This window comes from Empidonax traillii, unplaced genomic scaffold (assembly GCF_003031625.1).
Source record: "Empidonax traillii isolate 1590-97213 ecotype Southwest subspecies unplaced genomic scaffold, ASM303162v1 scaffold17:size2698205, whole genome shotgun sequence".
Taxonomy (NCBI): Eukaryota; Metazoa; Chordata; class Aves; order Passeriformes; family Tyrannidae; genus Empidonax; species Empidonax traillii.
The window spans coordinates 293,038-307,101 of NW_020955210.1; the positions used below are offsets into that span (position 1 = coordinate 293,038).

Genomic DNA, 14,064 nt, shown 5'->3' on the forward strand with positions numbered 1-14,064 from the left:
GCTTAATACATTTTGAACAACGTGACTACTGATAAATCAGTGTAACTCAGTGTAGTACAGTGTGGATTAATTGACCTCCTTTAAGCTCTCCACAAACTTTAACCATTATTATAGATAGATCAGCGCAAAGTATTTCTATTATGTACAGGACCAATTAAATAAGTGATTTTCCATAAGAAACTGTCCCCAGCAATAGAAGAAGTATTTTAATGCTGTTGTGTAAATTCCAGTTCCTTCTTCCCTTGAATGCTATGCTTTGTCCTAGATTATCAAATGGAGTTTCTAAGGCATTAATGAGCAACTTCCACTGGAGCATGTAAGTATACTTTGTACTTCTGAAAAGTCACATGGACATTTATATAAAAAAGTAAACAAAACCCCAAAATGAGAAAATAATAACTGAAGGCTTAGAGCCTTTTATATGAGGAACAACAGATGAAACTTGTTTTTATTTCACTCTTAAAATGACAAGACTCAATTACAGAATGCCTGCTGAAAAAAATTTATTAAGGACACACAGCCTTCTACCAAGTTTTGGTCATTTTAAGAGCAGCATTTCCACTTCGGTTAGGTAAAGGAAAAGTTTGACTGTCTGCAGAGAACAGCCTATGAGTCGCCTGGCAGTGGAAGGAAATCCCTCTCTGAGACATGTACATCCGTATGGCTATTGCAAATGGAAAAAGAGGTAGGTAGGAGTTCCTTCCCTGCTGTATCTGCCTCTGGTGGTCGTCAGAAAGCAAATACCAGGCACTGAGCTCATCTGGTCTGGCTGGTTTAATCCTTTTGTATAGTTGCAATAGGATCTCTTGATTGATACTAGTCAAATATAGTATTAGTGGTATGCTTTCTTCCATGCCTAACTCCACAGACCCGGTAAGGGAGAGCTAACATTATAGCAGATACTGTTCTGGCAATATCCCCTCTGCTGTGCTCAGGGACCTGGGCAGAGATGGATTGCTGCTGTTGAAAACTGCTCTCTCACACTTGTGTTCCAGCTCTACTATCTCTCCATTGGGCAAAATTACTGCAGCTCCCTTTCTGTTACTGGCAGAATGAGACTTTAAATAAAAAATAGTAGTAGCCTGCTTCTTTCCTGAGGCTCTCTAACCAAGCTATTTTTAGAAATGAATTATAAGTATCTGTTGTGGTTTTTTTTTAAGGGAGAATCCAAATGAAGACATGCAAGTTCAGTCACTGTATTGTCTATCACCTCTCTTATGCCCCATGTTCTGTTCTCCTCACTCTGCACCCGGGAAAGTTAGCACTTCCCAAAGCAGAATCAGGTCTCACTCTGGTCTTCATTGTGTGAGAAAACAGAACTGATTTCATATTAAAAAAAAAAAAAAAAAGGTCAGTTTGGCCAAAGACATTCCAAAATTTGGTTCAAGACATTCCTAAAGTTCAATGTCAGCATGCCTTGCCCAGTTTGACTCAGTCTGCATTCTACAAGGTTGATCTAAACAGGCACACTTGCCCTGGGTGAAGAGTCCCTGTGAAAGGTTAAAATTCCTGCAACAGTGACCAGGTAGGCCGAAAAAGATAAGGCAGCAGATAACAGGGAACTTCATGGCATTTCCTGCAGCCACCCTCCTGCTGGAGCTGCAGGAGCTGGTTTTGGTCCACTTAAAGTGTATGAACGAGATGTATTTAATCTGCCCATATGTAGTTCACAGGGGAAGAGGGAACTTACAACTTGTACATACCCTGTACCTAAAGAGGGGTGTGTAGTTTCACAAATATATATATCTATATATATTATAAAAATAGCTGACATACAGAGATAAATATACATCCTACAAATTCATAAAACCTTAAACCATACATTTTAAATAAACATTATTAAAACATTAAAATATAAATTTTAAAATGTTGAAATACCAGAAAGTATACAGCATATGTAGTGTATGCATGTAAATAGGTAGGGGAGCATGTATGATTTCCAAGCCTTTCTGTGAGGCTGGAGCTGGCAGGCTCAGAGGCAGCTGGACCGGAGGGAGCTCCAGCTCTGGCCCCGGCCGAGACCCCGCGGGGTCAGGTGAGCCGGCGGTGTGTGCGGGGGGCAGCCCGGCCCTCAAGGAATTACGGAGCAGGATTACTTCATGTTCCCACCAGCCCCGTTTCACAATCCCGCTCTCCAACAGTGTCAAAGCCGGCACGCTCCTTCAAGTACACACACACCCCCTCCCTCTCCGTGTTCTCATGCCGGATTTTCCCAGGCCATGAATAATCTCGAAGCCCCCTCGATAAATACACGTTCAGGGATGCCCGGAGCTCATTCAACCCGCCAGCCTCGCCGACGAGAAGGGGCCGGAGCCGAGAAGCCGCCGCGATGAAGTTCGCCCCGAGCTGTGGCTGCGGCCGTGCCCGCTCCGCCCGCCGCCAGCCCGCGCTGCCGCTGCTGCTGCTGCTGCTGGTGGTGCCTGAGATGCTGTTGCCGCGCTCCGCCGCCGTCCCGCTGCCCGGCGCCGCAGACTCCTCGGGGGAGGCCGAGCCGGAGGAGGCGGCGGCGCGGCGGGAGGCGCTGCCCCTCAGCCTGCGGCTGGCGCAGCTGCTGCGCGACCGGGCGGCTCAGCTGCAGCACGAGGTGGGTACGGGCGGCCCGCGGGCTCGCACCCCGAACACACCCGGCCCGGGATGCGGGGAAGGGGGGGAGAGGGGGGGGGAAAGGAAGCTGCCTCCGGCCAAGGTGCGACCGAAACTTCTTGGTGTCTCTCCCCAGATGTGCGAGAAGTTCACCGTCTGCGAGAACAGCATGGAAATGCTCCTCCAGAACAACCTCAACCTCCCCAGAGTGACAGAGGAAGACGGGTGTCTGCACGCCGGCTTCGATGAGGCAAGGGACTCCTTTCTGGTCTAAACCTGGGTGCCTGGGGCAACTTTTGCCTGCTTAAAAAAACTCTGGAAGTTGACCTAAAGATCTGTGCCGGCTCCAGCTGGCTTTAGCCAGACCTTCACAACGTATAAGCATCATCTGCTAACCTGCACATGATATGTATCATATGCTAACCTGCAATGCTAAGCATTGCGATCAAGGCATTTTGAGCTGTAAGTGACTTTCTTACCTTTCTCTCATTTCAGGATAAATGCTTGAGAAAAATCTCCAGCGGGCTTTATACATTTCAGACATACCTCAAATACGTGCAAGAAACTTTTACTAGTGAAAACCAAAACGTTGAATCACTATCCTATAGCACAGAGCACCTGGCACATACCATAAGGCAGATGGTGAGTTGGTTTTAAATTCACTCTGATAATTGTTATGGCTTAATACTGATGTGCAGTCAGAGATACAAGATGCTATGTGAAGCTGAACATTTCCCACTGAAACAACAGGTGACAGTTCCTTATGCTCAGATCTCATCCCCATGACTAATTTTGAGGTTTTACAAAGTTTTGGTTTCTTTTCTTAAAGAACAACTCTTCTTCCTACTTTCTATTGTTATTTCTAATTTCCAAACCAAGTAAATGCATCAAAAAAGCGCAAATACATTTTTACAATAGTATTGATCTTTAAAACTCTCCAAAACAAACTTTAAAGCCAAGCTGTATGGTATATTGAGATATCTATCAGTAGCTTAAAAATCAAGGAAGATAGCTGCCTATTAAAAAGTACATACTTTGCTTGTAATGATCACGAGAAAAAAAAAAACAACTTTGACAAATACTGTTTTGATTTGGCATACTAAATGCTATTTATTTCTGACAAACATTTTCCATGCTTTGGAGAGCTCTGAAAGATCACATTTCAAAAATTCCCTTATTTCCTGTAGTTCTTGTTCACATTAATAATCCTTAACATGAATATTTCCTTTGTCATCAGGGAACCTATTTGCCCAAGTAAAAGTCATCCACATAAGGACTGCAGAAGTTTTGGGGAATTATTTCCTTCAAGGTGCTTTTTGGCATATGAAAAGGCCATTGTTTGTTTCCCATACATTTCCTAACATATTGATTTATGCACATCATTCTTTAAAGTGAAAGGAGGCTGAACTGCTTTTTTTCCACAGTGTTAGCTGAGAATAATAGCCCCATCATAAGACAGCAACTGACTACTGGCTTCCAACTTGATATAATAGTTTGCAGGAAGTTTTTTTCACAACTGAGGGAGATTAGGGTTTGGTTTGTTTTGAAAATCAGTAGAATTAATGTAATCAAACAGGCAGAATTAAATACAGCAAAACCTGTACTTGTAGAAACTACAGAGTTTTTGAGAAAAAGCCTTGATCTTCAAGTTGGAAGTTTTTCTTTATGAGAGAAAAATCTGCTATTTAAGGCAAGGAGAGCAAAGACAGAATCTGTCACTTGAGGTTAGACAGATCCACCAGTACAGTACCTGTATGGATATTCAGACACAAACTTTTACGGAGTGCAACAAGGAGCTGGGTATACCAGTAATAGGAGATGTGATCAGAATCCACTTCCAAGTAGTTTGGAGACAAGGAATATTTATTTTTATATTTCACACACACACACACACACACACACACACACACACACAAAGATATGCCAGAAGGAGGCTTGCATAATAAAAAAGTTCATAACTACTTTTACTCATCTTGTAGTTGTGCTCCCACACATCAGTGAAAGTTGGCGGCACTCAGTCTCCTCTGTGGCTAAATGCCTGGAAAGCAAGAATTAAGCAACTAAAGTTTGACATCTTTGGAAACTGTTAATCTACTACAAAACGTGAGAGTTTTTACTCCCAATTTCAGCTTATGTGACTCAGGAAGGAGCAGCCAGTACAGGTTAGAACAAAACATGATCATCACCTTCCCACCTCCCCACGGGACTGACAGACAGCGGGAGAGGTGCATTGATCTGCTCAGTGCAGAGCGTTGGACCGCGATGCCAGACATTGCATTCAAACCAGAGCAAACAGTATAGATCAGAGATTCTTACACAGGAATCATAGCAGGCATCAGCATGCCTCAAACCCCCCCACTGAAGCACAGCTGCATAGAAGCACAGCTTCCAGGGAGAACTGTTGCCTGCAGTACAGAAAAGGTGGATATGCAGCTGGTTGGGAACACACAAAGTGATGCTCTCCCACAAGCTCAATTACAATGTTTTAACCAGGATCCCCCCAATATTGTCTTTTTCATAGGTGATCAATCCCGAAGAAGTGATCATCCCAGATGCAGCTGCCCAGGAATCCCTCCGCGCAAAGCTGAAGTCCAGTAAGACCTGGATTGAGAAAATCACCACCCACCTTATCCTCCGAGACTTTACTTCATTTATGGAGAAAACAGTGAGGGCTGTGCGCTATTTGAAAAATACCAGGAGTTTCAGTGCCTAAATGTTTTAGTTCAGGCACAATCCTTTGTTACACATCTGTCATGTGGCAGATGACAGTGTTGTTCTGTTTTAAGAACCAGAAAAAGTAACAGTGGTTTGCATTTATATACATTCCTATTTCCTTCTAGGAAGTTATTTATTGTATTTAAAATATTTATTAGTTTCTAATGTTTCTTATTTATATTTTCAATATTTACAAATAATTTAAGCAAAGGACATATTTTATTTACCTTTATACTGGTACTATTCAGAATACCAACCTATTTAATACGTACTCAACAAAAAAATATTTTCAGAACCCAGAAAAATTGTTGTCTACCTTATGTTTTTAAACTATTTGAAAGATGGTATTTATGACTTATTTATATTTTTAAAACAAATAAAAGCTGATTTAAAAAAAAAAACCCTGTATAACCCGTGTGAACTTTTAATTAGACTAAGGCACTCTAATAAATTCAGTTTTTAATGCCTGCAATTATCAGAATAATCACTTTCAAGAATTTATCTGTGTAATTAGTTCAGTTATCTACATAGCACCTATGTACACATATACAGACAACTTGGTCAACATATAATTCATAAAACTGGATATAAAGGAACCAGATGTACCAAACACGGAACTTAAGAATGAGCACGATAAACTAAAACATTGCTCCTGAGAAACAAAAGAACAATAACTCCACTACACTCAATAAGGAAAAGTCCATAAAACCGTAATTGTTTGGAAGGATCTTCTTACAAGTTTAACAATCTCTTTTAAATAAATAAAATGGTGAGACTTTGACATGAATACTATCTTTTGATTAGTTTTACTGCTGTCATCCAAGGGAATTTTCCAAGTTTGATTAAACATTTCTCCCTCCTCTCCCAAGAAGCAGAAAAAAAACTTAGGTTCTTTCCTTAGGTGATATAAATCAACATATTGCTGCTGAGATGTCAATGACCATGGATGACACAATGCCTTTGTCTTTTATCATTTATATTCCACTAGCATGGACAGGCGACAAACCATGAATGCATATCCTTGAATACTGTAGAGAAAAACAAACAAACAAACAAACCAAAACAAAACCTAAGCTTGAGTATCAAAGTGCTGAAACTTTCCCTAGCTGTATCATTTGCAGCACTGGAGCTGTGCAGGTACCAGATGCACCCAAACTTTGAGGAATTCACAGGCCACACAAGGGATGCAGGCAGCAGAAGTCCCTCGAGCTTTGTCTCTAAAATTAATAGAATATTAATTTCCCTCTCTCTTTCTTCCAGCACAGCAGTGAAGATGAGGAGATGAAAGGCATGCCCTGGAATGTGGAAAAGGATGTCAGTAAATTCTCCTCTTCCTCTGTGCGATCTGATTGTCCACATATGCATTCCACCACTGGGGATGCCAAAACAGTGACAAGTCCACCCACTGTTCACATTTCAGATGCTCTAAACAAACAAAACCACTGCTTTGCCCAATATGGTAAAACTGTCGTCTTAAGTTGTGCAACATCTTGAGAAAGAATGAGGAGACCTCAAGGTGGTCACTTTAAAGATGTTTGTGGTGAATGGTTTTTATCACAGCACATAAGATCCTGCTTTAGCTATCCTGGCATGTGCTAGGAAACATAGGAAAGCCTGGTTTGGCTTTTTCACTGCTTCCTTTCAGAGAGATTTTTTTTCAGTGACCATTTGGCTAGTGATCATTCTGGCCCTTATTATCACAATAACAGCTATGAGACCCAAATGTGGATCCCACACTGGACCTTATTACTATGTGAGAACAGGGAGGAGAAAAAAAAAAAAAAAAAGGCTGACCAAAAAGAAAGGCATTTCCTGGTTTCACCTCTCCCAGTAGAGATCACCGTTAATTACTATGTACACCAGAGCAAAACAAACTTGCACTGATCTCCTTAAAGGCCAGAAAGCACCTATGAATTGAGGTACTGAAATACCTCGCAATTGATAGACAAGCACCCACACCTCCAGCACTCTGCAGCTGGTAGCCACCCCACGTGGTCTGCAACTAGAGTAAAGATCTAAATGCTGCGACATTTTAGGATGTAGAAGATGAGCAAAGATTACCACCTGTTTGGTGGGAAGGCCAACTTTCAAGCCCTTCCTGGAGCAAAGGATATCGCTGGTGCTGCTGCTGAGCTGCCATTATTTTACATGTGGCTCCTCCACAGTCACCTGCAGTTCTCAGAGTACTTCAGTGCAGCAGCTGCTTTGCTGGCCATCACTGCTGTTACAGTGCCAACTCCAGGGACTGCCGCCAGGATAAGCACTGCTTGCTGAAACCAACACTCACTGGCGCTTGTGGCACAGGAAGATTTGCACTGGGGAATTCAGATGGAAGTCAGAGGAGAACCTAAACATTGTTGATGTTATGGGGCTTCTCAGACAACCCAACTACTCATCCTTTATGCAGTTTCCTGTGCAGGAAGTATTCGTCAACAATCAAAAAACACACATAGGCATTTAGTTTAGTTGGCAGACCACCACAGACACATAAAAAAAACAGAACAAGAGTAAAAACGGGCATTCCTAACTACATTTAGCCATGATGAAATACCCCAACACTTCAATAGAAGAGCGCTCCTCCTAACTGACAGCTAACTCACGGAGTAAGGCAAAAAACCAACCCTAAAAAACAAAACAATGACAAAAAACCCCAAACCAACCCAAACAAAAAAAGACCTGCTAATGATTACCTAAAAAATTAGGAAATCACCCCACAAAAGCAGCATTCTGGCTGCTACTGTACAGGACCAGCTTTGCACTGCAGATCCCTGCTAGCCCTTCCCCTTCCATTGTATCCCTACTCAGTAACCCCATACTGAGATTCTGGAATGCTGAGCAGTTACCAGTTCCCTTCATCCTGATTTTGAAATCCACACGCAGGAAGAAGGTAAAGCTATGTTGAAAAGTATGCATACACTCAACACAAGAAAAAGCCCACAGTGTTAAGAAACAGCGTTAACAATGCTGCCATAACACTAGAATGCTGGACAAGAGAGAAAAAAATCCCAAACAACCAAAACAACAACAACAAATTAAAAAGACAGAATGCAACCTAATATTAAAGTCATCTGTAATACAAAAATACTCTTTTTCCAATTATAGTCTCTGAAGTATCATTTTCCAATTTTTTTTACCATGCTTTTTTCTGTGTAAGAAACTAATAAGAAAAAAAAAGTGAAAACATTTCAGCTTGACCGACTTTCCAGGCTGCAGTACCATCCCCTACCCAGTAAGCTCGTGTACTGCTGTAAACACCAAATTTTGGCAGAAAGAACAACAGCTACTTGAAAGACTGCCCGCATATCTAATACCTTCACAGATTTTATTAACAGATGATGGTAAGTGAGCTTATCAAGACCAAACTGATGCTACAAGAGATGGAAGAGTTAAGCCACCAGTAAAGCACAGGAGCAGGAACACTTTTCTGCAGTAATGAGCCATAAGACTGGCTTAACTTGATGGGAAACTTCCCTTTAAGTTTGCCACTGTTATTTGTGACTAATAATCTTTTCCACGGTCAATTTAAAAGATTAAATGCTTGAAATTTAGGTATGCAGTGGTATATGTCAAAATCACATCCTGATGGTCAAGAGGTGTTGCCAAATATATATATATATATATATATCTACATATACTAGTATAAATGTAACTACAAACTTTGTGATATTGGTGGGAAACTTTCTGTAAACCCTTGCTTCTTGAAAAATAACTAGACAACAATTTCTTTCTCCTTGATACGAGGAAAATCAAAACCCACCCCCTTGCTCCCCAAATATGCAATCTCTGCAGGCTTCAATACTGAAGTACCATTTTCTCCTGAACTCCTAGCAAAATAAACTAATTCCTGTAATCTAAACATATTTAACCAAACCTTGGCATATTTTCAAGACTGATCTTGGCAGTCATTAGAAAACACGCTAAAGACATTTTGCAATCTGAATTTCTATTCAGTGAACAGAATCTAAGAATCTAAGAAGATTCAATCTTTTATAAGAAAACCCATTTTTAAAAAAATTACACATTTTCAGAATCAGAACACTGAGATTTGATTTGCTTTGCCAAAATACCCTTTTCCACTTAGCAGATACCCTTTTAGAAAATACCCTTTTGCACTCAGCAGATAAGCATTCCCTCCATCTCACCCATTCTCTAATCCTGAATTAATATAAGCATAACCAGGCAACAATGCATATAACCCACAAGCTTAACCAAGACATGGCTATTGCATCACACACCATCATGGAAAAGTATTTAGAAATTCCAATTAAATGGTTATTTGTAAAAATTAGATTAGTCATATGACATTTAACAGGATGTGATCTCTACTTCTGTGGTGAAAACTGATGTAATGAGCTTTAATTTCCAAATATCATTAGTATCATCATAGCTTAAATTCCAAGCCTGTAACAAAATATTTCAAAAAATACCCAGGGTAAATGCTTTGGTTTAGCATTTTTTCCTGATAAAAACCAGTATGTTAGATCTCTGTTTCACTTACAATGCAAGAAGACTAGATCTTAAGCAGCACTTTGTCACCTACAGCCATTTTGGAAGGCAAATGTACAAAGCAGCAAAGGACGGGTTTTATACGCCGCCAGAACTGGGGCCTGTTGTGACAAAACTCTGAATGATGCTTTGGTCTGCATTGTTTATGTGTTTAAAAGCTAGAGTTTAAGCTACTAGGAGTTTTGCTCATCAGTTAATTCATGAAAAAAAGGAGATAGCCTCTGTTTTATAACATAACAGTACAGTTACTTTGTACCATCCACGTCTACACCAGGAATTTGTAGCAGATGGAAATACCTGTTTCAAATTTCCTATCACTTAAACTTTGCCTCACAGCTGGCCATCCTTGAAGAGTTGTTAGAGCAAACATGTAGATTCCTTTGTATGTTAACTTCTTAAGAACAAATTTATACTGTAATCCTGATTTGTTTTTTCTCCTTTGTTTAGTGATGACACTACACTGTTTTTTTACCAGGAGATCCACAGGCCAAACACCAAGACCAAGAAAACCACCAAACTTAAGACTCCCTCAGCATCACACACCAAGTACCACAGGAGCCCCACAGGGCTCTGTGGCTCCTCTGATGTACATGCTTTTTTCTCGCTTCTCACTTCACCGTCACCTTTAAAAGTCTTGCCCATTTTTAAAACCCTTTGTTGTTGTTCTGACCTCCTTGTCCTTATTCTCTTTTCAGGACCCTGACTCTCTGCCTACCTTCCTTCCTCCTTGTCTCTTAGCCCATCTTTATCCCCCTTTCCATCGCTTGCTATGCCAATGCCCCAGGGTCACTCCTCAGAGCTGAGCTGGCAGGAGATGCTTTGTTGAAGGGCCTGTCACCACTGAGTGCTAATGAGTTTCTGCCCACCGTGATTACTAAACAGTACCAGTTTGTATCTGATCTTCTGACTTCACCTGAACGGGAGAAGCAGTTTTAAGAAAATACAGGGATGATAAAAAATAAAGAAATTGTTCCTGAATGGTAAAACCACCAGCAGCTGTTGCAGTCCATGTGTCAGCAAACAAGCTATTCAGCTGGCAGGATACTGTATTGCTCCTTACCCACCATAAGCTCTTGGTACTTTGCTGGCATTTCACTCACAGATTGGCTGGAGGAGAAACAGCCCATTCCTTCAGTCCTGAGTTAAGAACAATCCTGTGTTCACAGACACCTTGGAGACCAAACAAAAGTCACTGCTACCTTTGTGTCTTTAACAGGAGGAGGCCAAGAGACAGACCAGCAACTTCTGACAAGGAGAAATGTCTTCCTGATGTGAAAGGACCATGGGCACAGGACTGTGGATCACTCAAGGCAGAGAATGGGGCATTCTTGCATTAAAATCCTCAAGATGCCTTCACTTACAGCAAGTAGGATACTGAGTAGAGTAACCTGCGATCTTCCTAAGACTGGTCCAGATGGAAACATTCCTCTGGTCCCTTGCGCAATTGTTTGTCACCAGGTACAACAGGCTCCAGGGACAGCCTCCCACCTTCGGTATTTCCCTGACACTAAGGCAACCACAAGCACACTCCACTTCCACTCTCAAGGCACAAAGTGCAAAGCCAACCAACCTCTATCTCCAGGTAAGATCAGCTGGACACCTCAAAGTTAGTACAGTCTCCACAGAACACAGCGAGGCATCAATGATTTTATTTCACACATCTAGACTGTAGCCTTGAGCTCAGCTGTGGAATCTCAAGTTACAGTAAACTACACTTTATTCCAACACTGAGTTCATATGTGGTCTTACAGGACTGCATCCCAAACACTGCCACAGAAAAGAATCCATATTTGGCTGTGGAAGCCACTGATTCACTGACAGAGAGACTGATACAGTGAAGCAGGGGAGATCATATTTGTTCTTTACAAAGTACCTCCCATCTTAGAGTAAAACAGAACTTTCTTAAGTTTTACTGGGACAAAGAGAGAAAGGCAAAAATCACAAATTGAAACACCTGGAACAAATAACACCTAACTTAAGTACCCAGCCGACAGCCTTGAAAAACATGAGTGTCCTTCCCTTTTACTCCAGGGACCTGTCCTCTTCTCCCTAGGACCACCAAAATTCCACAGTCTTGCTAAAACTAGCATATTTGCTGAACTTACTTTAGGGAATTAAGATTCTTCATAGGAATCTATTTAATGTACAGCTTCACAGAACACTAATATGCCCTTATAAGCACAGCCAAATTTCGTGAAAATGACAAAAACGGCAAAGTAACTTCAAGACATTAAAAATGAAGAAATCTTTGGAAACACACATTTTTAAACATAAACATTTTTGCTACCTTACAATTAATTACCAAGACTTATGATTAATACTACTTTTTTTTCCTCAGGAAAAAAAAAAAGTGTTTACTCAAGGAGTTTCACTCACTCTTTAATTACAGAAAGCTCACTACACGGACTTAAAATCTGGATATATAAATGAAAAATACTATGTATTGGCATTCAATGTAACTTGAAAGTAGCATGAAAGACTTTTTTTCTGCTCAATTTGAAAACCCATGGGTTCCCACGCTAATGACTTTCCTGAAAGATACTTGCATAGCAGTGAATTTCCAAAAGTTTGCTATCCAACATGCTTAAAGCAAGAACTGCATAAGCAATATTAACCCAATCATTCTATGTCCCCAAAAAATTGAACTGCAACTATTTTTAAGAGACATTTTCGGGATGGGGAGGTCACAGAATCTGGGCTGTGCCTGAAACATCCGGGCTTTTGTAAAACTTTTAATGAAAGAGGTAAGGACACTTCCCTGCTTTGCTTCCTCTTGCCAAATACTACCATTCTTGGAAAGCAGCCAAGCATTCACAGAAAGCAACCACGTGGCGGTTAAGACCCACAAACCACATCCCCAAAATGGTTGACACAGAATAGAAGACATGAAATACACCTCTGCAGGTGTCTGGGTACATCTACCCACTACTGCATTTTGGGTATTGTACACCCTTGTGAAATGCAAAATCTGATGGAGAAATCTGAGTTACTTCATGCTGAATTGAACAGCATTAGTATTGAGTACCTCAGGTTGTTACACCAGATTCAAGAGAAGAAAAATGTTCCTGATCATGATTAAAGCCACTATCAAGTACAAACAGATTATGTCATTACTGCTGTAATTATGATCAGTCAAGAAAAAGGATCAGAATTTGAATTTCTTTCATAATTTAAGATATGAGTGGTTACATTAATTTCAAGTTACCATTAGAAAAGCACTAGAAAAGCTGAAATAGCAAAAGGATATGCAGTCACAAGAAAATGTTCTGTGTTCAGTCCTTGCTCTATTCCCGTCAGCAGACTATTATCATTAGCTATTCCTCTATTTCATAACATTTGATTAAATTATCATGATTAATGGAATTTTAAGAACATGGTGGCTTGCATTAACTCTCATAAATGTTTCCACGTTTTTCCTTCCCAGTTCTTGTCTTTCAATTTAATTTTTTTCTCTTGGCTCATTTCTCATTTTTTTCCAGTCATATCTGCCCTTAAACACAGTAACAGTTTACCGTGGATTTTCATGGCAGATTAAAAACTGAGAAATCCCTTAAACATTTAATTAACGTAAAAATTGTCTGAAAACCTATGGGGATTAAAAAAAAAAAACCACAAAAAAACCACCCAAGCCAAAATGTAGATTACCTTCATTGCAAGCATAATTTGGGGCCAATGAACATTTGTTTCAAAAATCACTGTAGAGATACAAACTAGCCGGCAAAGTTCCAGAGCGGAGAGAGCAAACTACCCAACAGTTTCTATTTAACAGAAACCACACGGTCACCATTTTAGTGCTTGAACTTTGGTGTTAAAAAGGGAGAAAACCAACTGAAGCCAAACCAACAATGGTCCAACGAGTAAGGCTTCAGCATAAAAATGAAGCATATACCTTATCAGTGTTTTCTTATTGTTTTCTTCCTTCAGTTACACATTAATAACTTCCTCTCAGAGTAAGAGCACTATATATGGACACACACAGAGCACTCTTGTTGTGTCCCTCCCCTCCATCCTAAATCCCAGGAAACACAGATAGTATTTAAAGGTAAATTTGCCAGAAAAGTATGCTTTTTACTATCTGACTGTGCTAGTAAAAAACAAATCCGAGGAGGGAAAAAACCCAAACAGGTCAGCACAATAACCAATCGCAGAGGCTTACCAATGCTTGGGGAAGGAATCTTTGAAGAATACTGAAGCATTTAAAACATTAGCTCAGTTTTCTGTTTACTGTGAGGATAAAGAGGAATCTTTACCCACTATATG

At 40.6% G+C, this 14,064-nt stretch overlaps 1 protein-coding gene across 1 annotated transcript; it reads left to right on the forward strand.

Annotated features, from left to right (window-relative positions):
• Positions 1 to 2,329: 2,329 nt before the first annotated feature.
• Positions 2,330 to 5,825, forward strand: IL6 (interleukin 6). The gene is made up of 4 exons (XM_027896610.1): positions 2,330 to 2,584; positions 2,720 to 2,833; positions 3,079 to 3,225; positions 5,105 to 5,825. Exons 1-4 carry the CDS (start codon positions 2,330 to 2,332, stop codon positions 5,294 to 5,296), a joined length of 708 nt encoding a protein of 235 aa, XP_027752411.1. The 3' UTR covers positions 5,297 to 5,825.
• Positions 5,826 to 14,064: the final 8,239 nt, after the last annotated feature.

What these genes read in the sequence shown, in the direction of transcription:
- IL6 (XM_027896610.1), top strand. Translation starts at nt 2,330, where the DNA reads ATGAAGTTCGCCCCGAGCTGTGGCTGCGGCCGTGCCCGCTCCGCCCGC. An exon ending in TGCACGCCGGCTTCGATGAG is followed by an intron (nt 2,834 to 3,078) that starts GCAAGGGACTCC and finishes CTCTCATTTCAG; the next exon opens with GATAAATGCTTGAGAAAAAT. An exon ending in CACATACCATAAGGCAGATG is followed by an intron (nt 3,226 to 5,104) that starts GTGAGTTGGTTT and finishes TCTTTTTCATAG; the next exon opens with GTGATCAATCCCGAAGAAGT.